The 27411-nt window shown below is 43.3% G+C and overlaps 1 protein-coding gene across 2 annotated transcripts in view; it reads left to right on the forward strand.

The window, feature by feature from the left end:
- LOC1279967 (protein artichoke) overlaps positions 1-27411 on the forward strand; it is a 94797-nt gene that overhangs the window by 52302 nt on the left and 15084 nt on the right. For both annotated transcript variants that reach the window (XM_061657539.1, XM_061657538.1), the window contains exon 4: positions 16839-16983. In XM_061657539.1, coding sequence (XP_061513523.1) covers positions 16839-16983 — 145 coding nt within the window. The remainder of the gene's footprint in view (positions 1-16838; positions 16984-27411) is intronic.

A 27411-nucleotide genomic window follows, 5' to 3' on the forward strand; every position in this document is an offset into this window, starting at 1 on the left:
GCCTCCGTAGTTCCAAACTGTGCAAAAGGCCAATTTGCTGCTTCCCTTGAAGACGCTCTCAAAACATCACGAATCAAAGACAGTCGCGCTGCGTTGCGCTTAGTATCGTCTTTTGCCGCTACCTGAACAGTGTGTGTGTGTGTGCTTCTTCTCGAGAAACACTCCGCTGTGCAAACAACCTAACCCCAAACCCGAGGCTTTAGAACGGAATGCACGCTCCCGTTTTGGTGTGCCCGACCGGCAGTTTCTTCATCTGGGAAAATATTTTTCTTTAATTTCTCACTCTTTATCGTGCACGGTCCCCCTGCTCGGAGATGTTGGCGCAATGGAGCAACGCATAAACGCGGCAAATGCTCATCCCCCTGCCCCCCTCCCCTCAACCCGAGGCAGTTGCGGGTTGGCGGGTGTTCACGAGTGCGGTCGCAACAAGAGTGTGCGGCATTTGCTCTATTTATGTTTGACTGCGACGCATGCATGCGCTGCTGTAGGTGAAACATTCGGGCAAACATTCCGCCAGTACGTGGCACGTGTGTGTTTCGTAAGCAACTCGCCAGCCAGCCAGCCAGCCAGCCAAAACAGCTGAGCTGAATGCACCGTACGGAAAGGATGCACAGCTATCCTGCGGGCGAATCCCGACCCGTGGTTCCGTGCATTCCGGGCCAACAACGTCGGGAAATATTCCTGCAGCGGGCCATGCTTAGCATTGCTTCGTGCTTCGTGGAACGGGCACGGGAAGATTGAGCGAAACGAGCGCGTAGCCTGCCTGCTTGAGTTTAATAATTATGCTGGCCTTGGTTTAGTTTCTCAAATTAAGCTCACAATACGTGGATTAGATTAGGGCTCGAGAAAATGCCGGTTTGCTTTAATGCGGGGTTTGTGCCTTTAATTATTTATAGTAGTTTCTCTTCCACACTGCGCACAAATATACAGATTTTTTAAATGAGAAAATGAGCAAAGAAAAGAAGTTCAAATTGCTGGAAAGTATCGATTGATGTTTCGCACCGATTTTTGCCCTTTTTTTGTTGTAAACACACATTTTCCACTAGGTCTTATTACTTTAAACAATTGGTTAATTGCTGTTAATTATCGCAAAAACACTTTCAAAAGCTTATTAAACACACTGCGATGCAATTGTGCTGCGTTCGAAACCATTAAGCTGATTTATCGAAACACCTTTAAAACAATTGAACCCCACGGCTACTTTGGCATGCAAATGCTGTCCCCATTCTGCTGCAAGCTCTAGGGACCTCTGGGTATGCAAATATTTAATCACACTAAGTGTACGATTAGACTGTTTGAGCTTCACATCCACAGCACAGCGCCGTCCGTTTGAAGTGAAAGCCCGGACGGACCGGGCTTGGCAACAACCAGTAACACCTATAATTTGTATATCCCGTTAAGTGTTCCACTCGACGGTGCTGGACGTGCAGCCGAAGGGCGGAAGCAAATGCACACTAATCGTCGCACGGAAAATCCACCATCAATGCGACACGCGTAGACGAAGCGACAGACGGCGAAGGAGAAGTAACAACAAAAAACATTACACATCACGGAAGCCACCACACAGCGCGCACACTATTATCTTGGGATCTTTGCTTGGGCCACCGGTGCAAACCGCGGCCGCCGCCCGGAAGCAACTAAGAAGCGTGACACACTTTCCCCTGGAGTGCATAAATAACGCCCCCGAACGACTCCCGGGAGGCTTCTGGCCCGGGGAAAATGATGATCGCTATCAGCCGCCAACTGCGATAGCTGTACATGTGACACCGTGTGGGTGTGTTTGTGCTTGGGTACGCACACACACATGGCAGCATTTTGGGATACGAACAACGATACAGCAAGCCCATTAGGATGGGACGCGGTGTGAACTGATGCCGTCCAGACGAGCGCTACGCTACGTACAAGCTGTGTCACTCGCTGCGTCGGTAGTAGGCCAGGTGGGATGGAGTCGGGGGGTGTGGCTGTGAGTAAACGAAAACAATGTTTTAGCACAACAACTTTGTGTTGTAGCTGCTCACGTGCTCACATGTTGCATGCTAATTTTATTGATATTACCAAAACGTTTGCGCGAGTGGCAAAAGTTTTACATTGTGAGTGTGCTACATGGGACGAATAATTGTTTTTTTTTGTTCCGTTGTGAACAATGAAACAACAGCGAAGGGATGTTTTTACAATACTTTCAACATGTCCAGCCCTTTTACTACGGGTCGTCTAATTTAGTTGCCACACTCACAGTACACCAAAGTGATTAATTCTACTACCAAAATAGTTGTAGGTGGCTATTTTAATCCGTTTTTCTGATAAACCATCTGCAAACCAGAAACGAAATAAAAAAAGCAACCAACTCTATTTATTTACGATTATTTGCACACCTTTGCACACAAATAAATACTGACCTTCGGTTAAGGCATTTGAACTCTGCAGCTATCCTAAATTGGTAGCTTGCGTGTGGATGATCTGCAAACAAAAATAGAGGGGAAGTTTGTTTGCTTCCACGTTTTGCACCACCGTGCAAATAAACTTACGCCTGCAAATAAACTGGCTCTATAAATAAGAGAGACACACACACATACACACACAATAAAAACGAGCCCATTTAACTACATGTTGTGCAGTGGTAAAAGCAAAATGGAAACTGATTGGGGTCATTGCAGTGAGAAGCAAAAAACAGCCGCAGCATGTAATGAGCGATAAGCGTGTTCAAACAAACGTGAGCGCCTTAAAAAGACAAACACAATCGATCGATTAGGAATATTTAGTTTGGTGAGTGGGCAATCAGATTGGAAACAACAAAGTACTGATTGATAATGTCAATGCTTCTTATGGCTTATTTTATATAAAATTACAAAAAAAAAACACATTTAACTGTACAAAATAGGAATGATAAATAAAACGATTTTCATTCTTCTCAGAAACATTAAATGTTCCACGTTTCGATTCGTACCATAAATAGGTCATGTACAAAAAGTGCATCAGCTCACGCGGCTGCATAACTTTTTAATTTGAACGGGAAAAAGTCCGTTCCATTATAATCACACCGACGCTTAATAGCGAACTGCACGGTCAAAGCAATTATTTAACGATTCTTACCCCCGCCCAACACCCAACATCCGCCTAAAGTCACTGGCTCGAAATGGAGATAATCATTAATGCAAAGCAAATATCTCAATACTCCCAAAGCCAAAGCGAACGGCTTAACAAGGAAGGCCAGCTAACGCTCACAAAGGAACTGGCCGGGCCGTAACTGGTGGTCCGTGTCTGAGGCGGTAAACACACACACACACACACAAACGACACGACGAAACCATATTTGCATGATTGTATAATTGCATCATGGCACGATAATTAAGCTCCGGAGCGCTGGATTAGAAATATTCCGAGGCAAACTTTAAATCACGGGGCCTTGTTAAAAGCGGGTCCTCCCACCCCCATTTACCCCCCTTCGCTTTGCATGCGAACCTCGTGACAAATTCGGAAAACGTGCGGTCCGCCACTTGGTCCGCGCGCTCTTCGGCACGACACGACACGACACGGCAGAACCGGGTAGAGGTGGTTCTTGGAATTCATTTTCTAGGCAAATTGATTTCAGAACGCCAGCGTGAGCATGAAATGACACCTGGTGGAGGGGCAACAAAAAAAAAAACAGGACACTTTTCGTAGGTGACAATGCGAACATTCCTGGTGGCGCACTGGCACGGCAACAGTGAGTGCACAGTGCACAGTGAAAAGCTGTCGCTGGAGTGGATTGCGTGGCAAATGGCAGTGAATTAAACATGCAGCTTAGTGCTGAATTTTGGAGCACGTGCACGAGTCATTTCGAGGTGCGGGAACATTTGGCAGGGCGCCCCAGAGTAACAGGAATGAAAGTAACATTTGGTTCCTCGGCTGGTTTCGCGTGGTGTATCTCACTTTGCACTGTTGCCGGGGTGCCGCCTTCAATGGAATCAATGATGGAAGGTTGGCAAAAATGTTCAACCAATTGACTGGGTAAGAGGGAGGGAAATAAGTGAAATGAGCTATCACTTTCACATAGTCAAAGTATTTCGAGTTTTTTCACAGCAAAGACTGCACTCGATGGAGGCGCCTAGTACTGCACTCGATTGTACTATGGTTAAAATTGGAATAAAGTAATGTAGTTATAAAATCTAAGATTCACAGGTTTTTTTTTCTTTGAACTTTATAAAGTGACATGAGTCACAAGCCAATTTAATAAAATAATATCAAAATAATAATTATAATTAAAAACATTTACTGAATTAATTAGATTTTATTCATTCATTCATTACACTAATGCCACTTCCATTTAAAGTTTACGCCAAATTATATGTATCCGACGAAGAAACATGTTTTTGTTTCGCAAATTATATGCTTTACATAAACTCAGCTCTATTCATTAGAATAAGAAGGCGTGACTTTACCTTCAGAAGGCTACCAACCCGTTGACCTTAAGCTTTGTTTAAGACCACAAAATCGATCCTTATGTACACACCCTTACCGCACCTTGTGTGTAGTGCTGTTTAATTGTAGCTCTGAGGTCAAGGGTGATTTCCAGTGTACCACTCTCCACCTCAGTAATCAATGTTAATTGATCCGTACATAAAGCTTACAGCCACGTGGTCACCAACGTTCGTTAGCCGGTGGTTTGCATAAAAATAGCACCAAGATATTTGCAATCGTTTGCATTCACGGTGACCTTGGTAAGGTGGCAAAGGTTCGTTTTTTGTTTTGTTTGCCACGTTTAAATATGCCCTTTTTCGATCGTTCAGATATCGACCAGATAGCACACACAAAAAAAAAGGTTAATTGAAGTCATACTGCGGTTAAGCGTGGCATGTTGCAGGGAAATAAAGCTAAAAGGTATGTTTCTTCTGGTACCAAAAACAACTTACACTGCTCCAGGGAAAAAGTTAAAAAAGGCTGAAACAGTTCATTAAATTGTTTGCCAGTTCCACGAAAAAATATTTGTAGTGTTTTCTTTACAACCAAAAGCTAACACATTCTTCCTGACATTCCTTTCATGTTCAATTTCTTTGCAATCAATCACCCAAAGTCCAATTATCATCTGTTCCAAGAAAGAAAAGTGTGTTTTATGTGGTCGGTTGTTGACTGATTTTTATAGCCCCATAATATAGCGAAAATCGACAAACACCGATGGTACCTTTTTAGCCAATCGTGTGCCCTTCCAACCTGTTAGGGGGAGGAAAAAAACATATTTATTTTTACGACTTTTCTGCTGTGCTGTGAGGTGTTCACCTTTTGCCGATCTCAAGTGTGTGTGTGTGTGTGTGTGTGGTTGTTTATTATTAGCTTCCATCCACACATGCTCCGACCCCGCACCACACCTAATCAGATAATTTGTAGCCCATCATCAGCACCTTGCTGCATCGTACTGGCACGGCACCATCACGCCTCATCATCGCCATCACTCCCGATACTACCCGATACCACAACGGTGACACTCGATTAGGAGGACGAGCATATAACCTGCATGAACGCGGCGGCTCGCATAAGCTGCTCCAACACCGCTCAAGCACTATTAAACTCTCGCAAGACGATGAGGGCGCGTGGGGTGGCTCTCGCGTGATTAGCAGCTTCTTCATCGTGATTCACTCGAGCGCCCAGATGCCACAGGATCAGCGATGGTTTTGCGGATGGACCAACATCACCATCGCCTCCAGCAGCAGCAACAGCAGCAGCAGCAGAGGCGTGGGGAGGCTTCGAGGAAGACCTCAACCTAATAAGCTATTGACAAAAAGCACACAAACACCCACTCGCACATGCGTTCAAATTGGATCGCTTGGTCGTGCTCGTAATTCGCGAAACGGCGAGCACAGGGAGGAAAAATCGTAAAGCTTATACAAACACTCACACACACACGGTCGCGCGCGCGTACGCACTTTGCCGGAAAAGTTTGTACCCGCCTAATCAGATTAGAGAATTGTTTACTTATTTATTTAGTTTTGTGACTCCCCCAACGGTTCCAGCAATCGGTTCGGTGGTGCTACCCGCGTTCGGCAAGAAGATGCCGGCTAAGAAATTGCCGAGTCTGAGTTGTTTGTGTGATTTCTTGGAGTAGCTGTTTCGGTTCATAAAGCTCTGGGATACTTTACCGAGCGAACATTCACTGAACCACGCAGAGAAGAAAAAACAACCACACACACATAGGCACACGCACGCAAATAGCAGACAAAGATGAGTGGCAAAGTTAGAATGATCGTTCCGAATGGGTATGACCGTGCACTGTGCGTTTATTTGGTTAACCTCACGGTATCGCATCGGAATGGCTGGAATGATGACTGGCGGATGATTAGAGGGCATCGGACGGGGCGACCTTCCGCAAACGAAAGTGAGATTAAGCTGAAAGATTAGGAGCCTTTGTCTGAATTGAATTAGGAGGTTCGGAAATTAATTGCTAATGGATTTCCGATTGTGCTCGCCTCGGTAAGCTAGTCGGCTTTTGATGAAACACATGGCCGAAGCGTGACGGGCAAAGTTTTATTTATTTCTTTCTTGTTTATTTATTTATCTCACCGTTGACTGCCTGTCTCTCCCTCCCCCCCCCCTCTCCAGTACTCTAGTTCCACACCTGTTTGAGTGCTCGGCGGCTTTCGACCATCGGTGGTGTTGGTGCCACTAATAGTACTCAATATAAGAACAAAGCCGCAAAGACTCGAGTAGGGGCATGAATTATGCTGACATTATGTAGAAATTGGTAAATAATTCTATGGCCTTGGTAGTAAACTTGATTCTTTGCTGATCTCATTCTACTTATTTGAAGCAAAACTCACATTTTCGAAGAGATGCTGTCTTAAGCATTACATATAATGGAGAAACGAGAACTTAAACGCTTCTATCTGGAGAAGAGCGATGGATCAAACATTCTATTGAAGAATCAATTCTCATTCCATACCTTTTTGTGTACAAGAATGGCTTTTGAAATGAGGGCTGTAATAATTAATCATAAGCTAGTGCACTTTATCTATACTGATTACTGTAAACAGGGTCAATGTAGAAATTATTCAACAAAACTGATGTCACAAACCAATGATGTTTACTGACCTTGAAAGCGTCATTGAAAAACTAGTGTTTTTTTTTGGTATCAACATCAATGAAGAGTACTTGACTTTTGTTTCGATATCTGATGCATTATATGATGTAAAACTTTTTTAACTTAACAAAAGAAAGCTCTGAACTAACACTAACTAACTAACTAACTAACTAACTAACTAACACATATGACATTTCGTTCGAAATTATGCGTTTTCGAAGCATTTCTTTTGCGCAATATATTGTTTATAAAATAAATATTCTTTGCCGTAACTCTGAAAAATCCACTTTACTCGAGCAAACTTTCTACATCTGAGGTATTCATGAGAATTTCCAATAATATAACTCGAAATATTGCAAAAAAAAAACATCATGAAATTTGAAAGATGTTTTGATGAAAATTCGAAGAGTTTCAATTGTTATTGTTAAGTTCCGGAAACTATCAAATATTTGTCAATAAACTTCAATAAAGTTCATACACTTGCATTTTTTTTTATTTTATTCGAATTTTAATGAGATCATGATGGTCCAACCAGACTATTTTTAATTATTTGCATGTAGTCTGAAAAGGACTTGTTCATAATTGTTCATAATACACGATTTATTAGTTGGTTCCCATCAAATTTTGGTGTATTCCCATATTTGTTTGGTATGGTCCCACCTTTTTTCCAATAGTATTGATACATCCAATAGCATAGACATCCAATCGGAAAATACCAATAAATTATGGAAACGAACCAAAAATCTATGGGATACGATCAAAAAATCGTGGGAACTGACCAATAAATCGTGGGAAACCCAATAACTAAGTTATGACCTCAAATTTGGTACTTTTTTTCATTCAATCATAGGTGTTCCATCAATTGTTTTACTTCGAATTATGGGGGTTTTTTTACCAACATTTTTAGTAGAGTGTACCATTGATTTAGCTACCCTGTTGATAGAGTAAGTGATGTATGTGCTGTTGTTATAATCAGAGCCTAGCATTAGAGCATTATGGCGATAATATATACAAACTGAAGCAGTGGTAGGGCCAGGTACTGGATGAGAAGAAGTTGATTAAAACATGATGCATGTCTGAAATTTGTGACTGTCTGTAATTTGCACCATAGCAGTGTCAAGACTTCTTCTTTCCTTGTCAGATGACTCAGTAACACTTTTACATATAATCCTATTTACCAAGACAGCCCATTAACGGACGTTTCAAGTTGTACAACGTTAGAATCACAAAAAAACACTAATTTAAAAAAATGAACCGCCTTCTGAGTTTGTAAAAGTATAAAAATGAATGTTAAACATCATTGTGTTTTGAGAGTTGATTTCTCTGTGATAATCATCATTTTCTTCCTCTTGCTGCCTTAAAAGTGGTATGCAAAGTATTTTCATTTGTAATTTTCGTCTTTTTCCCAAAACAACAAAGTCAAACCCCCAACACCATTTTCAATCTGGTAGGAATTGTGTGTGTCCGTCCGTCCATGAAACATACCTCTTTATTTCCTTGAGCGCAGCAAACGGCCCAAGGCATCCCACACGAGCTCACCACACCTTCAATGTCGCCTTCCCCCTTTCTCCGTCCCATCGCTTTAAGGCGACCTTAAACTTCGCTCAAAACGTTCCGTCGGTACTGTCAAGCAGCGGGACAAAAGTGTAAACATATTTGCGTTGAAAAAGCAGCTCGTAAAACCTGGAAACTAACTGATGGCAAAAGCTAATTCCACCACACGTACACGCGGGGAGAGATGGGCACAGGGGCTGGTGTTGGGTGTCGTCACCGGCACAGTCATTACCCGGCACAACCCGCAAAACTAGCTGCTACTCGGGAAGATTCCCGAGTTACTGCCACCATTGGTATTATAAAACCCAAAAGGTTGGCCATACTGGGTCGAAAGATTTTGCCCTACCAAGCACTGGAAACGGGAAATGCTTCCCAGCACCTTACCCACACACACGCACACTTACGCCAAAGTGCTGCCATGTGTTCGCGAGGTGCCGAAGAAAAGGATATTTTCGTGTAAACATGATGTTACGGCAAATAATGTACCTTTCTCCATCGCCACCATCGTGTCTGTTCGCTCGAACAGACGGAGGCACCAGAAACGGTGTAGGCTAATTTCACAACCTTGTCGGTCTAATGGTAGTGTTTTGTGACAATCCACCTCGACCCGGGAACTGTGTGCCTCTGGGTACTCGGCTGGCACTTTTACCGACGCACCGATGGGAACCTTCTGCTGGATACGACGCACTAAAACTTCAGCGTCGTTCAGCGCTTCGAGCTGCTGGTGTGCATTTGAGCCCAGAGCTGCCAACTGTTGACCATGACAGCGCGCGTTATGTTTAATTATTTCATTGCGAAGGGATAAGTGTCTAACCGCACCGTTTGGTGAAGCCATCGGAAAAGGAAATGAACAAACGATGGTGTAAGGCTGGGCTTTTATTAATCTCAGAGAATCTGCCCTTTTGTACAGCTTGTGTAAAACGGGTTTTAAGTACAAATCGTTGATTCCAGCCATTCCTGAATTAAAGTTATATTTGCTATCAGACAGTGAAAAAAAAACATCAGTCAATAATTTTAAGCTAAAGTCCTTTTTTCACATGTCAAACACAAAGCGGACAGCGATTTCAATTCAACGCACGCTCTTTCAGTGAAGTATTAATCACCGTTTACGAGCGACCGTGAGCATGAGCCACAGCCCATCATTGCCGTCTGGAGCCCGTGTCGAACATCGTCGAATCGTTAAGCGTCGAACGCAAATCGCTCGGCAACACTCTCGGTCCCGATACGGGGTGCGATCCATAAATCTTTGCTTTGCCCAGCCCGGGTGCGTCGGGCAGATAACGGCGCGGCACGCCGGTGCACTTAAAACACCTTCGCCCGCACCGGCGGTCGGTGGTTGTTCGATTTGCCGTAACAAATCGAGCATTAGTGAGCGCAATTAAATGAGTGGAAAGTTTTTGAAAGACCCATCCACACAGCACGCTCCCAAGCGTGTGGCGGTATCGGTAGAAAATGGCGAGTGTTGTGACCAATCCCCCTTCTCCTTCGTGACCCTTCCGATCGTGACCAAACCGGCCGGGCTTGCAGCTTATCGTTCTGGCCAGCGGGCAGGGTCGGAATTTAATTATTCATCATTTTTATTGCACTTTGCAAAAGTACATTAAAACTGGATCGATTTGTTTCCCATACCTCCGGCGGGGTTTTGTGTGTGTGTGTGTGTGTTTGTTTTACAGCTCGACCACCCCACCCCGTGAAGGGTTTTTCGATTTCGGTTCGACTTCAGCTCGAGCAAAACCCCGCGATCACGATTCGGTTTGCGTACGCAGAGATTTTCGAGGGCCATCTTCTCCCCACGTTCCGGCTTGGTGTCTTGGGGCCCGTCGCAGGGGAAAGATAGTGAGCGCAGACAAGTGGAAAATGCACGGAATGCTATCACACGACCCTTGCGCGGAAACTTTCGCAGTACCAAAACCGAAAAAGTGCCGCCGGCTGACAAGCAAGCTCCGGTGATCCCGGTTAAAGAAATTTCCGGACCCCGTGGGTGGGGGAGGGGAGGAGGGGCAGTGAAGGGAATGATATTTTGTATCCACTGGCCCATCCCTCCTCCGCTCGGTATGTCCGTAGGGTTTTTGAATTTCCATCAAGGTTGAGAACTTTATGAAAAAGGGAATTTATACAAGGTTTTTCCTTCGCGCAATCTGCCCTTCCGACATTTCTTTTTCTTTCTCTTTCTTCTGTTTCCACCCTCTGCCATTCCTTATGCCCGTGTCCGTGTTTCAGTTGACTACTTTAAACTTTCATTTCGGTAAATGTAGTGACGGCAATGGAGGAACAAAAACACGCAGCCGAAAAACCGCAAACAACCGTCTTGGCCCACCGAAATCTCTCCTGCACGATCGCGTTGTTGGTACACCGTACGCCCAAAGTGAAGTGAGCCCCCGGCCCTTCCCTGGCCGAATTTGGCTGTCCCTTCGGCTGGTGGTAGCGGTACCTTTCTTGAGGTCTTATCTTACCGGTTAAGAATCCCGTAAGAATTCGTCTCACCGGAGTGCTGCTGCACGGTGCCGAAACTTTTCTTTGCGTTGTTTTTTCTTTGTGAGTGTGTGTGTGTGCATGTGCCTCTTTGTGTTTCAGTTTTCTTTTGCTTCATCTCAGAGCTCACGTGGGTGTGTGTTGTAAAGCTGGGAAAGCCAAGCCAAACCAGAATGAGGTAAAATTTTTGAGTCAAAAAAAAAGTTTAATTGAAGATAAAGTAACTTCTGCCAGCCTTCCCTGTTCCTGGGCGCCCAGGTTCCCCCGGTCGTCTCTCCCCATTCTGCCTGATCCCGGTGAACCTGCTGAATACATTAATTCATTACGAAGTTTCACCGGAGGATTAAGCGAAAATAGGATCTCCACGAGTCCCCAGCAACGACGACGACGACGGTGGCGTCTTTCACCAAACATGAAACTCGTTTCGCCGACCCTAATGGTGTTTTGTGATTTTGGTCGTTTCGAGCGAGCTTGTAAAAACTGTTGTTGCTACATGTCGTTACTAACTATACGCGCTCGGGCATGACACTATCGCCTTGGCGAGCCAGGGCAGGCAACCACCGTATTGTAAGCACTCACTAAGAGCGGACAAATTGTAATGCTTCGTTTCGAAAGAAAGCTTGCAGATGTATGAGACAGAGAGTACATGCTTGGTTTTTTGCATGGGAAGATTATGAATCATGTGACAGAATGCGGCAAAGTAGTAACGACTGTTTACCTATGTTTGTGCTGAGTCTAAAATAATGGTAAGCTTGTTTAATTTTTTGCCTTGCTGGTGTAAATGCAATACTGGCGCTAGTAACAAAGGAAGTGAAACTTGGTGGGTATCGTGCAACTTTAATATTATTACTAACAAATTGTTCACACGGTTTGTTATCTCAACTGTAGAAATAGCCTTCAAAACAATAGCATAATAGCTCGTCCACGTACTAGTTTTTCTTGAATATGGTTACTATTTAATAAACTTGTAAAATTGCTATCGTTTTATTAAATGTTTATCCTAACATTATAAAAAGGATTAAAAATTGACAGTTTTTATGGGTTTACCTTCACCCGCGGTTTACCTTCTCCTGAGGCAGGCCAAGACCGCAAAGCGGTTGTAGCGCCGGATAACATAACATACAACATACCTTCACCCGCTTTATTGACACGTTAAATACATTTTCTAAAGTAGTACTCTAAAAGTCAGCAGGCGACATTTGACACCTTTATTCGTCAAACTCTAACCGTGATGGCCAAAACCGTGATACAACTTCGTTAAGAAGCGTACGCGATCAAAGAACTGCACACCGTAGCGCCTAAAACAGACTCCGTGCTGTAGTTTGTGGACGTTGTAGAAGCCTGTTACGGCATCTACAACATCTTGACACTATTAGACAACAATGAGAGCATCGAAAGAAAGCCCAGTTCCGAATGGTCGAAGACTCTGAGCTACTTGACGCTCCAAAGGAAATTGAAAATAAAGTCCGAGGGACGGTGAAACAACAAAATAGTACTTGTGAAACATGAACAAACATATCAGGAACCAGAAATCGTGTCCACTGGCTTCGCAGCAGCAGGCAATGACGCCAAAATTCAATTGGACCATGTTATGTGAATTTCGAGTGAATTTCGATAGGACAAGTTCGCGAACGGGTCCAACTTCCCCCCCAGCTGCGTCCCATCGAAATTTTCGAGAGCAACAGGATGTATCGAAAATTCCAGATAACTGACGAAAGGCGCAAGGTTGTAGATTTATTTTTCCAAGTAAGCTTCAATAATTACCTTTAAAAGTATGTGCATGGAAAGAAATTATCTCTGTTAGAAAAAAAAATGTCAAGAGTGAGATGAAAAAGGCCTTTTTGAAAAAAAAACGCAGTACTTCAAACATTTTAGTTAAAATTAAGCTTTTGAATTATGTCCGCGAGGTGGTCCCATGGTACAGTCGTCAATTCGTATGACTTAACAACATTCCCGTCGTGGGCTCAAGCCTCATATGGACCGTCTCTCCATAGCAAGAACAGACGACTATCCGTGGTGCGTGGTACTGGAACAAGTCTCGAAAGAGCCTGTATAGGCCAGCATGTCTGTCTAGGGTTTTTACGCCAGATAGAAGAATTATGCATACCTTGTCTCATTTGCACATGGGAACAATACTTAGCTTTAGAATCATGCTCTCGCGTATGATACTTAAATTTTTTAAGCATCATTTTGCTTCATGGAACAAATTATGATGAGAAAATACCAAATTAGTACACCAATAAGAACTTAAACTTCTGGTGAAGTAGAAATAATAGCCAGTCTATAAATACAAAGTTCAAAAGGAAAAAACATAGAAAAATCTAGATTGAACGTACAACGAATGTAATATAAATTTAAAACAGACAACATAAAATATCGCATGCTCATCTCAATATTACATTGCCTTTCAACAGCCGCGTCATCTCATTCAAAACAGTTAAATAGCCTACATCTTTAACCTTTCGCAAGAGGCTCCTTGCCAGTGCTCTAAGTTGATTTTATCCCAACGCAAGGGCAGTGCAGATCCGATTAAAATCTGTTGATTCACTAGCTCCCAACAAGGGGCTCCCAACACCAGATTGGCCAGCTGTTCCCCTGGGCGACCACTTGCCAGAAATAGTATCTGCATCGCACGCCCCGAATCTTTACCACCTTTCAGCATTCAACTGGGGAAAAACATCGGGTGCCAGAATGTCAGCGCTCCCCATCAGCAGAAGCACCCGCTAGAAAGACCGGAGCTTAGTTTCACTTTCGGGGTTGACTTTGCTAAACTTGCTCGCTTCTCATTCAAATGATATCCCGTGTGTTTGTGTCCTGTCAGCTTGAGATAAAAGAGATGAATAGCTTCTCGGTTTGTCGGTTTTTGTGGTTGAGCTTCCTCTTCCCTCTCCTTAAAAATCCCGACCGGCAAACCCGAGCAAAGATGCATTCCGCAGCAAAGTACGGAGTATTTCTGCCGCACAACGGGAAAGCACAACGAGCAGCTGGTCTCCTGTGCTGTGGATGACTAGTTTTGTGCTGGTGCACTTGCACATTTTGATTGTCGGATTTTTGCCATTGGTTTTTATTTGTTCAAAATGCTTCTACATTGTGCCACGACAAGCAACGAGCACGGGGCAGGAATTTGGTCCAACTGACACGCTTACGGTTCAGCTGTTGCAAACATTCTGCGACAATTTTGCTGCTGCTGCTGCTCTCGTTCTTCAAGACGTACAGCTATTGTGGCAGTTGGGGATGCATCATACAGACAGCTTGAAAGTTGCATTTTAAATGAAAAGGGATAGAGCGGGCCACTTGACTGAAGTGGGCAGTGCTGTACGGCATGCCAAACGGCTACCAGCTACTGCTATATAATGAATGAAGAATGTCATTTGCACGTCTAATACGTTTGCTAAGACTAATCTGAGCAATTAGTTAAATCTGATGAAACAATATTGCACAGTGTTAGTGGGATCTGTGTTAAGATGAATTGTAATATTTATGAGATATCGCATTGCTACATGAAAAGAGCATGAATTTTCTAATGTTTTAAGATATAATGGAGTAGATTAAGTGTAATTAATTTGAAAATGGTAAAGAATAGTAATATACTTCTCTTAATTTGCAATTTTAAGCAAGATACTTTGAATTGATTGCATATCTCTTCACTCATCCATGTTACGTTACAAGCTTTGCGGAACATGCGTAGTCACATTGTACCATTGCTGTAATTGTAATTTAATCAATCAGCCCAACACATCACCAATCCGAACCGTTCTTTCAAACTTATTTTTCAAAGTTCATTGCTCCATAACAACACCCTCCGTTAATCTAATGTCGATCACATAGAGCCCATTTCTCGTCGCGTGAAAACAACTAAGCGGAGATGATTATCCAATTTCATCACCATCGCCAAATGAAATCCTATCCACTGAGCTTAACCTAGACTTCACAAACCTAGTGACGCGCAAATGCACTGCTGCGAACCATTAAATTAAATGAAACACAGCAAAACAGCGCTTCCTTGACAGAGAGAGAGAGAGAGAGTGGAAAATACAAGCGACCAAATGTATTTACGTACCTGTCACAGATGAAAGATTGTCAATGGTTGCGTTTTCCCTCCCCCCTTACCCCACCACGAGCAAAAAACCACCAACCTATTGCGCATTCTATTTCCAGCAGACCGTGTCCTTCCGAGAATCCGACAAGAGACACCCACCGAGTGTTTAGAGCCACCACCCCCCAAAAGGACACGCAGCAGCCGATCTGCCGAGGCGGAAGCTGGCGCTCGCAAATGTGTTGTGTTGCGTTGAAGTGAAAATTAAATTTTCGCATAGAAATTCTTCAAACCAATCGGTGGGAGTGGTACGGGCGAAAGGAAACGATTTCGAGCCATCATTCACCATCTGCTTGCTGATAAGCGGGGTCGGTGACGGGCTCGAAATCGGACGGCCTCGGTTCGATCCATCCTTTAAAGGATTATGAAAAATTAAATCTTCCACAGAGAGAGAGATAGAAAAAGGGGAAAAAAGAGAAAGAGAGAGAAAGAGAGTGGTGTGAGCGACCACCAACCCGTCCCGTTCTGACAGCGTGTGGCAAACCGACGATAAGCCTGTGTTCTGTCCTCGTGGGGCTCGTTAAGCTTCGGAGAGCGGCGGGAAGATTGCTCCCGGCACGGCACGGGTCATCTTTCGATCGGGACAAAACCTTTCACCAGCCCAGACCTTTCTGACGGTACGGCTGAGGTGATAATGGGAAAATCGGTTACGTCCTTGGGCAAGAGGACGTGGTGCTTCTTTTTTTTTCGTTTGCTGCCGCTTTCTTCTTTTTAAGGGCACGAAGCGCACCGAAGCACTGGAAAGGTAGATTCAAATCATTACGGCAAGCTGAGCAAGCACAAGATTCCTGCACCACCAATCTTGGCATGACAATGGCCAGCCTGATGATGATAGTGGTGATTGCCTCGGGAGTTTCGTTGCGTTGGAAAAAGGATAGAACGAGTGGGGGGGGGAAACTATTGTACAGCACCGATGGTGGTGGCCAACCGAAGGCTAGAATGAAGCAGAATGGAGTGAACCTTCACTCTGACGGAACAGAACACGCACCAACCTATGAACCATCTGCTCCAAATAGCCATTAAGGGGCTGCAAGTGTTTGGCTTGCATGTATTTAGACATTTGAGGACAGCAGGCAGGCTTTGAGAGCACGCAGAGCATTTTTATTGACAGCCTCCAATGGCTGATACAATCTCCTGTTGAGCCGTTTTCGCTCGTTTTAAAACGAATTAAATTTCCGATGAGAAAAACAAACCACCTTTCCTTTCATGCGTTCATTCGTGTAATACATTCCAAGCACAAACACTTAAAGCATCGCTTAAAATGCGTCGTCTTAATGGATGTTTTGATACACTCGGCTCGGGAAGGCGTTGATCGTTGAACAAAGTGTACACCTGGTAAGGCAAACAGCACAAAATGCGCCACCCGTTGGCGAAACAAAAGACTTATTATTTCCGGCACGCTGATCGCTAAAACCCGTAAATCGTTCATCGTTTGTCGCTGTCGCTGTATTGTTGTTTGCCTTCCGGCCTCCTACCTGGATGCTCAATCTAAATGCTAACCAAAGTTTGTTTTTCCTCCGACCGATGTTTCGATTCATTCGGTTCCCTTCCTTTTTTGTGGACCTGTTCCCGCACCCATTAACCTATCGTGCTATCAACCACCACTTGGGCTAATCATTTTCCTCTACATGTTTTTTTTCTCTTCTTTTTCTTAATGTCGTCACACAGAGTTTCTACACGGGACGATAAAGCACATCGACATGTCACGCACCTTCATCCACAACGTGGACGACGAAACGTTCCAGGGGTTGCGGCTCGAGTCGCTCAAGCTGGTAGACAACAAAATACAGGACATTTCGGAAAAGAGCTTCAAGTAAGTAAACACACATCCACACACATGCACTGGTTACGTTTTATTACACATTGTACCAAAGCACAGGATCGTTCGAACGTACGAACGTACGACCCTAAACCTCTAGCAAGAAATAGCGACGAACTGTGCTTCCGGTTTCCGGGTGCTTTCAAAAAGGGGCGAAAGCAAAGCGTAGCGAGCCATGAAAGGAACGTGGTGCAACGGAATGAAATATTGAAAAAAAAAAACTAAAACGATGCCGGATAAAACGTTAGCTGACCATTCGTCATCCCTCATCGTCCGGGTGATAATTGAAAGCAGAAGTACGACAACCTTGCCAGGCGAGTTTTTCCTCCGTGTTTTTCCCCGCAGGCTCAGTGTGCCACAGCAATGCCCGCGCGCTGCGGATGGAATCATTCTTCGCAAAAGGCTCACACACAAAACGGGGAGGTTATAATGAGTGTGTGCGCCTGCACAGGTGGGGTCCTGCCCCATCCGGTGTTCCGAGTCATGCCCCTGCCGAGTGTGGGAAAATTACGGCGAAGCACAGCACAGACCCTCCCGGCCGGTGCCGGACAGGTATGATTGATGATGGGCCACACGCCGAGTGCTGGAGCACGCCACCAACGCCCCAGTAACGAATCTTGAAGCGAGCCTTGCCCTTCCCTGTGAAAGCTCTGCAACACCCCATTCCTGCCCAGCCTGGAGCTGTGGAGCTGTTTTTCACGCTTTAACGTTTCGCTGCAGCAGGAGCGAAAGAATCAGAATGAACCACTGCACAGCATATACTCGTGAAGGGCACGGCTATGAGCTATCCAGCAATGGTAGTGGTAGTGCGAGAAGGATATGCTGTTACACCACCACTACCACCGTGGTGTGATACGAATACAAAAACACCTTTTCTGTGGCGAGCAATCGATTACGTGGAGCGCAAAGCAGATGGAAAACGCAGAAAAGCGAAGAAAAAACACCTAAGGAATGCATGAATGAATGAACAGCAGCTACCGGTTGATGGCAACAACCGCAAATCTCCATACACAAATAGAAACACACACACACAAATACACTCAGAAGTGTGGAAAAGCCTTGACACAGGCGAGCAAAATTTCAATCGTTAGTTTATAATGATTTTCCCGCTACCGTTGTCGCCAAGCTGGGCTGCGGTCCGCTTTGATTTAGGGGAAAGCGCGTACCGGCGGGAAGAGAAACGTTACGTCTGGCTCGCTCGAAACGTACTAAGAAAACTGGGCGCCCAGGTAAGCATGCCATGCCAAGCATAGCAGAGCGAGAAGGAAGGCCCAAGGACGCCGGAATCGCGTTGCGACGGCGGTTCATGATGAGTTATGAATAGGATGTAAAATTTAAATTAAGCTTCGACGGTATTTTGTACCGAGACGAATCACGATGAAACGACGGAATGTGCTTTATTTGCGCTGGCAGATGATTTATAATGTGCGTCTTGGTGGTGCTTGCGTCTTGCGTCGATTGTTCTGCGACCTTCCCTTCCCGTACAATTTCTCTGTTTGACTCGCACTGTTCGCAATGAGCCATCAATTAGCGGGATAATAAATTAAGGGTGGAGCAATTTTCGAGCCACTCTCTTGCGAAGCGCTACGGGTAGGAGAAACACTTATCAAAAACGTTTGCAGAAACGGATGATGGAGCGTTTTTTTATTTTTCTGTTTATTTGGCAAGCTGTACGGTATCGATTTTTGTTTCGAAACAGAAACAATTTTGAAGCACACAAATGTATGGCTCCAATTTCAAATTGGCCGTTAATACTTTGTATCACAGTGGAGTGTGCAGCCACCACCAGGTTCGGGAAGCAAACAGGGATTTCAACAGTTTATTTCTCAGCGATTAAAGACATTCAGCTGAACCGTACATTGGCTTCTGAATGGCTGTTTAGCACAAAACCCCATTTGAAAACTATTATAGCACGTTCAATCGTAGACAGCTATCAAGATGCACTGGAGCAACTTGGTAGCAGAACGGGCGCTGCATAAACATAAGGCTCGAGCCAGCGGGCCATATAGTGCGATTTATTCGCCCACACAAACCACACAAACCACCATCGTCCATACGCGTCTGTACGTTCTACGACTCTGCAAAGAAGCATCAGCAGCAGGAAGCGCTTGAGAAAAGTTTTATGCCATAAGAGATTAGCAATATTTCGTGTTGAATCGTTCCGCCACCGGTTTCGTATGTGCGCAGTTCGTCGTTGCAGCGCCGGAAACTGTCACTCGGTACGTATGCTGGCCATGTCCCGGACGAGATAAAACGTGAATTGAAGTAGAAAAAGAAGAAGAATAAGAAGATGGAAAATGGAGGAGAAAAAAACATCTGCAAACACTCACTCACTCACTCACTAGCATCCACACATCAGCACGGGGCGCGCCCGTACAGCAGTCACTCCCGGCAGCGCTGCCAGTTCGTTCTCCGTAAATGCTTCAAAGTGTTTGCGGAGCAAAATTGGACTGAAGTTCTGCTGTACAACTGCGCACACAAGTAATGCTCAAGATAGTAGTTGCTCGTTGATCCCTCGGCATTCCCCGCTTTGGCACAAGACAACGGGCCGGAGCTGCCGAGCTGGGTGGCCGAGGGCGACAATGTCTTTGGATGATGCATTTTGGAGCTGATGTCATGTGTTTGAGTGTGTGTATATCTGTGTGAGCTGGTTCGCAAATGAAGCTAACCTACTGAAATGCATCTTTAGCACTTTCTGCATTAAGTTTTATGATTTAAAAGCAAAACACTGGTACTCAGAGTCTCAGCAATACTCAGAGCTGGTGCTTCTTACCGGTGTAGGTACGGATCATAGAGGAGCTTGGAATCCGGGGGCTTGGAATTGAGTTATGTTATGTTTTATTTTAAGTAAGCTCTCTAAATGGTATCATGTACGGTAACAGATTGAATTTTGGAATCGTGAGAGCATCCTCGACGAGGACAATGCGAGATAACCCCAATGGATGGGGTGTTAGTAGTACGCACTAGAGAAGTGAACTTTTTGTCGCATGTGTTAAAAATGTCTCGAGGTTCTTTTCTACATCGATATGTTGGTGCAACAAATCAGATTCCTAAACTAGTTTTGTCACATTTTAGTGCTTTTAACTGAACTGAACGCTTACCATTTTTTACCTAGTTGTCAAAATTTTGTAATTAATTGTCTACTATTGGAGCCCTTTCTGTTTTAAGTTCGTAGGCTGAAATTTCAGCCTGACAGCTGTTCGCATCGTACAGCAGTTTTCGAGCAGTTAATCAAGTCGGTATAATATATAGGTGGCCCAAGGTTTATGTGTTTAGAAGGCTGATTTTTACCGCTTCTGCTTCCGAATGAAGATTTTAAGAGTGTTTTGAGCTGTTTGAGCAACAGTTTTCACCCGTACTGTCAAAAAGTGACGCTCAAATTTGGTAATAAAAAACATGCTATGAGACCACCTGGAATACATATACTTTGGTTCTGGATTTCATCACCAGATCTCTTTAATGACCCTTGGGATAAATGTAAACACCACCTTGTTTTGTCATTTTTCGAGCAGATCTAGCTTTGAGGCTGAAATAATCTAGACTGAAAATCGCAGGCTAGTTTTGTGTGTGGATTTGTATGGAATGTTGACATGATTTCAGCCTCCAACTGTCAAACTCTTTATAAAAATGCTGAATAGATTCGTGACCTTGTGTGTTCTTTGTTACAAAATACTGTACTAATGCTTTCATATCTTAACTAATTTAAATTCGGAGTAACTCAGTTCAAAAGGGTTCAAAAACTATTTTCTTTTGAAAAGCTTACAAAAGCTCGAAGCTCACAAATGTATAATGAAAAGCAATATGTTTTATAACTAAGAAGGATGTTTTTTACAGTAACGACAATACTATGAAATTCGAAAGCTTTGAATTTTTTAAAGGACACTAATCTCTACAAACAAGTTTATGTTTATAAAAACATAATTTAAATGAAAAAGCATCAGAATTAACAAACATTTTCACCTTTCACCATTACCGTAAGAACTCTTATATTTTTTATTCTTCTTGAACTTTTAATCCATTTTTATTTTTTATCTCAAATAGTATTAGTAGTTTTTCAATTTTGAATTACGAGATGCGAATGCTAAAAAGCCTCAAAAAAAAAATAAAACAACAACAACAACAAATAACCACAAAACTGTTTTTTTTTTACTGTTCAACATTCACAATTAATATGTAGATGTCGGTAAACTTTATGTAATTTTCGAAAAAATAAGATAGCTGGACACACCTTCTTCCATAGATAAAGTCCATAAATATATTCCATGTATTTTGTTTTAGTTCAGCCTTTTACAAAATAATTTAAACGAATCATACTCAAAGGTCCATAAAAAAACTTGAGGAAGCTTTCATTGTTCGATATAAGTGGCTGTTGGTATGCACTGCGATGCATTGTTGCGCTTGTTGTTATTATTATATCCTTTAATTTCAGCGATCTATCAATTTAGATCATATGAAAAACAAATAAATACAAAAATTTCATGTTTTATCTAATTCTATTGTTTAGTTGTTTTTCTCATCTTACGCTTTCTCTTAAGATCTTTATTTATCATTTATGTGTTATATTTGTTGATTGTATACCTTAGCAAGGAAGTGAGTAAATTATTTAATTAATTTTGTGATGCTAGCTGGTAAAACAATTCACTTCATCATTTATCATTGAAAATATATCAACTTCATTTAAATACCAACAATACCAAATCCAGCGAATAGTAACACCCGAAATGCTAGGTGTATACCACTACTTCACGTTACCCCATCTTTCTAATGTTGCCACTCTACACACAGAACCACTTACGGTAAAATCGTACATTACCGCACAAGCGTGATTCCGATTTGCACCGAGCACAGCGCAAAAGCTTAATCTATTGCGTTGATACGTACTACGATTACGAAGCGGAAATGGAGATGGAGAGTGCAAATGACTTTACCAGGATTTTTGTGTGCATCGTACGCTGTGCTAATTTCAAACTGCTTGACGTGATTATTTTTGACGCAGCAGTCACTAACTTTGTCAAACTGTCACGGCAATGTACATGACTTACATGCACCGCTAATGCACTCGATCCATTTGTGCAATGCACGGGGTCGGGGTCGGGTCAAGGGGGGGTTGCATATTCTTAATGCACTCTGCTCCCGGAAAGGTTTTGGCGTCCGCGGAAGGATTTCTTCTGCCCGCGTTTTGCACCGCGTTCGCCCACACGTACGTTATGCTTCGCGCTGTACAGTGTGCAAGGAAAGCTTATACTTTGTAGTAGCGAACCAACGCGTGTGTGCAGTGTTAGTGTACCAGTAGGGCTACCGACCAGAACAGCCACGGAACGAGTTTGGCCGGGGCCAAGGAACATCATACACCAGAAACACAAACACTTCCGGCCTCGTCATGGCGGGCTACTTCCGTTTCACTGTGGGTTGCTCACACATACACTCACACACACATGCATACATGCACACTATTGCCGAGTGGCAAACCGCACGTTTCGTTGGTTTGGTTCTACCCTTCTTTTTTGAGACGCTAGAAAGGGCCGGAAAAATCAAAGTAAATGCATCGTAAACCATAAATGAACCGCTCGAACCAACCGGGGGGGGCGTTAGGAGGTGATCGAGGAGCAGAGGAAACAACCTTTTCAATGGAATAGAAGAATTTTCAATCCAACCCACATCTTGAGAAAGTAGAACAAAAAATGGGCAAAAATAAGGGCACTGTTGAATTTATAGAATAAGGAGACTACCACAAGAATCGTTTGGATGTATATGAATAGTTAGAAAAATACGAAAAATTGTCATTTTTTGTCATAAGTAGTCCACTGCAAGTTCAAAAAAGAAAAAAAAACTAAAATTTCATTTATTATAAATTATAAAAAATATGTCTGTAATTATACCTGTTTATTTACAATTAGTCCAACGTCGACCAGCAACAGCGTAGCTGCCGCGGCAAGTCCCGGGCTCAGCACGTCTGTCCACAACATATATGATCCAAAATAATCAAATAGCTATAATTTAAATTTACGAAAAACTCATGGTCTTCGACGATCTTCTTGGAACAAATTAGAAATGAAAAGCATTCTGTCATAATACTTTCAATAAGCTCTGTTCAAACCGCACTCTTATAGGAATGCTAAACTTTTCATTTAAAGGACTTGGATAATAAGGTTAATTTAGCTACACGTTTGGTAAACACATAAGCTCCCACAAACCGTGTAATTTATATACTGAATTCGTGAGAAAGCGTCATTGGAAAGCTGAAAATTAAGCTTAATTTTTAAAACGGCTCTGAAATTATTATTTTTTTTCCAACGAATGAAAATAAAGGATGGGAACAAAAAACAAGTGACATTAAATCCACCTGAAGACATGTTTATCTGGACAGATAAATAAAACAAATCATTAAATACACGAGTTTGTCAAGCTTATACAACATAAGGAACGAATTTCACAAAAGTGTGTCTCACTTCTCAAAGGATTTTTTATATTGTAAACATAAACTCAATTTATATAAACGACAGCGAAACTAATTCCCTAATGATCATACAAAACATTTGCGAAACGTAAAAAAGGAATGTATCTTAGAAAACAAGGCAGCAAGTCATGTGCAAAAAAAAATAAAACAGCCCCATAACCAAGCAATGGAAAACAATGATGCTGCATTAGAAGCGAATGCTCTCTGCATCGGGATCAAGCTTAATGCCAGTTGAGACGTTACATCGTCCCGCATGCATGGATCCCTTGTGCAAAGGCAACGAAAAATGGATTTTCGTTGTCGATTGCCACTGCCCCCTGATGCCTGCGATGCAATGGGAACAACCCCTAGGGAAACAGCTGGGACGCGGCAAGACGCCACAGCCCACCCGCACGCTCTGAATGCCAAACGTTTCTATTTTCGTTGGCATTAATACGAATCACGTCGAGTGATCGAGGAACACAGCATGTAAACCTGGCTAGAGCGGCACGCGAGGATAGAATCCAATCGGCAACAAAAGCGCACACCCCATCAAGTCGATCGAGGACCCAGTGCCATCCCAGCCCTGGGCTAAACCCGAAAGGGCACGACAACAAGGAAAAACCTCGTATAAATCTTATCTCCGCGAGGCAATCGAAGTTTCTTTTCAATTGTAAAGCAATAAAGATGTACAATCTCTGATTTCTGGTGCAGCAGGACCCTCCTTGCCTGCGAGTGGCACGACTTCGAACGCTGCCGGACGGCCCCGCACACTACTCGGAGGTTGCATGTCACGCGGCGTGGGGGTGCCTGGCGGGGAGATGATGAACTTTTTCCGTTGTTATGGGCCGTTCGTTTTGCACGGGGCGTTTTATTTTCTGCCCTCGGAAAATGTGCGGCATTCAGGGCATCCGAGCGCGTTCTAGCAGTCGTGTTCAAAATTGAAATATAAAAAAAAAGGACGAGGCAAATTTTGCAAACTCACAGAGCGCACACAACCTTACAGTCTGCACCAAAAAAAGGGAGGGGGGGGAGGGTAGAAGGAATGCATTTTTCCCTGCACAAAAGTCCATTTTCTTCTTCTCATATTTTTCATCTCTCCGTGCGCATGGTCTGACGCAGTTAGCTTCACTCAAGTGAATCGAAACAAAATTGTACCTCGGCACTTCTCGGGTACGGCATGGCATGGCAAATGGGAATCAAGGAAAGGCGTTACCGGCCAACCAGCCAGCCAGCAGCAAGAGCGAAACAGTCAAAGAGCCTGGAATGCCTCCAGGAGCACAAATAACGGAAAGAGTAAATCAAGGAACACTCGACGCGGTAGAGTGAAAACAACGGGGAGGAAACACTGCAAAAGGAGAGCAGGCAAGCAAAACAAAAAAAAGGGAAAAGGCAGCACCTCGTCGTGGTCAAAAAGTTCCTGATAGCATCTCCAAAGTGCAAGGCCTTTGTGTGACGAAGTTGTTGATGTTCGCTGTGAGTACGCTCCAAACGTACGCCATGCATGCTCACCGGAAACGAACTTTTCGATGACCCGTTTGCGGGCCGGACCGGAGACGGGGAACAGAGGGACGTTGCTTTAAAGGGTTTAAAGGTCCTGTTCACCCCTTGCTACATCCTCTAGTGTCATAGAAAGTGCAATAGTAGTAGTAGTGGTGTTTCATCTCAAACTTTCCACAAATGATACGGTCAATAGTTTTCATGGTTGAAGGGGATTGAATAAGATTTGTAATATTCTATCAAGTACACAGACAAGTGCAGGCAGGCAGGCATGTTGGATTGGAGTGCTCTGTTTACTGCGTACTCTGGGAGGGACTTTCTCATTGTAGACAATGTAGAACTCTCGGCAGCACTCGGTGTGATTAGTAATGCACTGTTTGCCATCGGAATGAAAGGAACACGGCTTGAGAGATTAAATTCCGTGCTGCAAAAAACGTCTGACTTTATTTGGATAAAGGACTGTGTGCGATTTTGTTGTTTAACCTGCATTACTGCAATTTCAACCTGCAAGCTATGTTTACATAATAAGTTACAAGCTTTAAGCGATGCAAACACTTTTGGTTATTATGTTTGTTTTAAAACTGTTTCTGCATGCAATTGCGAAAAAAGTGTTTGTTTTTCGACCATGTTACGCGTTTGTGAATTGTTAAGTACCAAATAGTGTCTACAATTTGGTAACCAAATGTAACAAATTTAACTCAAACGTTCCTCTTCCTCTTCGTTCCTCTCCTCTGGTTGAACAGTGACCAGAGCTTCTATGATGTATTTGACTGGGCGTTGGCATCCTTATTCCAGGAAATAGCACAACTTAACTTATTAAATATGTAATATGCAACAGTTCCGCTTAGTGTCTGCGTAATGTTCCTGAAGTTTAGCCAACAGTCAAAATTGCAATTTTTCTTTACCTAGACACAAACAAACCCATGCAGAATACAAAGTTTTGGAAGATTCTCGGAACTATCCATTCCTGGAAGCTTCCGCTCACCAGCTCTTTGAGTAGCAATAACAGTGGAGCGGCTGATTCTTGCAATGTTTACTCCACAAGACCGAATACGGTTTAGGTAAACGTCCGTAGCAATTTTCGGAAAGGAAACTCATTGTTTGATAGGGTTTCCTTTGTTTCATCGCCGTTTGAACCAGAGCGAGTAATGTTTGCCAAGACCCCCAAAACTAATCTCACCCGTACTATTGAATATTCTTTGCATTTCTTGAAACTGGATTTGGTTCAACATGGAATCGTATTGAAAGACTAAGATGGTAAATATGAAGACGAAGCCTTGTTTGCTTTCGCGGAATACAAGTGAACAAGATTCATGATAACTCTTTTCATTGTCCACTTTTTCCATAGATTTCACTTCCAGAATACGATGAACCTTAGAAATTCTTGGTTTTTACAGTTAAAGTGTTATTTACGATACCTTTGTCTAATGTTGCCAGTCGGAGAAGTCGGTGAATACAATACATTCAAGCTCCTCGTTACTCTAGTTACTCCCAAGGAAGACTGATGCCAAAATGAGCGTGCAGTTCAGAACAGTCTAGCGCAGCGGTCGGTAAAGTCCGGCCCGCGGACCACATGCGGCCCGCCACAGCATTCAATCCGGCATGCGAAGGGATTTGACTGATTTTGAAAGATGGGAAGAAACGATTCGTACACAAATGACTGAAGATCTTTTAGTACACTATATTATACCTTCGTACTGTTTCAACTTTAATTAAAGTACTATGGAATGACGGACCGTTCAGTGTGTTCGAACTCGAGGTCAATATCCCCGTAACTTTTCCATGACAAAATATGCCATTTTCGGCTGGCTGTAGAAGAGAACTAGGAAAGATAATTTCTTTACATTTACATGTGTTGAAAGGGAATTATTTAAGCGTACTAGCACAAATGAGTTCGAGACTTTGCGAATTGCCTTTCGTCAGTAATTAGGAATTTTCACCATGGTGGACGAAGACATGCATGATTTAGGTTCTACCTTGGATTTTCATCAATTCCTCCTAAGTTTTCGCTACAAAATTGTTAGAGTAGAGTTTTTGCATCACGTTGGTGCAGAAAAAATCGATGGGACACAGGTGACGGTTGTTGGACCAGTTTGCGGACTAGGGTGTTATATCGAAATTCTGTCGAAATTCACCTGAAATGCAATGACTTTTTGCGTAATTGTTTGCCACTGCGAAGCCAGTGGATGCGATTACTAATTCCTGATCTGTTTATTCATGTTTCCCAGGTATTATTTTACTGTTTGGTGGGTTGCATCGATATCCCGGTCCAGCTAACGCTGTAATGTAGTCACTTGTCCCTCTGTCTTCATTTCAGCTTCTTTTGGAACCTCAAAAATGGACCTGTGCTTTCTTACGATGCTTTGATTGTTGCCTAATAGTGCCAAGATGTTGGTGACCAAAATGCCGAAACGGGTATATACGACGTCCACAAATTTCCGCACGGTGTCCATTTTGGACGCTCCGGGGTGCCATTCTTTGATCGC

This window comes from Anopheles gambiae, chromosome 3, assembly GCF_943734735.2.
Source record: "Anopheles gambiae chromosome 3, idAnoGambNW_F1_1, whole genome shotgun sequence".
In the NCBI taxonomy this organism is placed as follows: domain Eukaryota; kingdom Metazoa; phylum Arthropoda; class Insecta; order Diptera; family Culicidae; genus Anopheles; species Anopheles gambiae.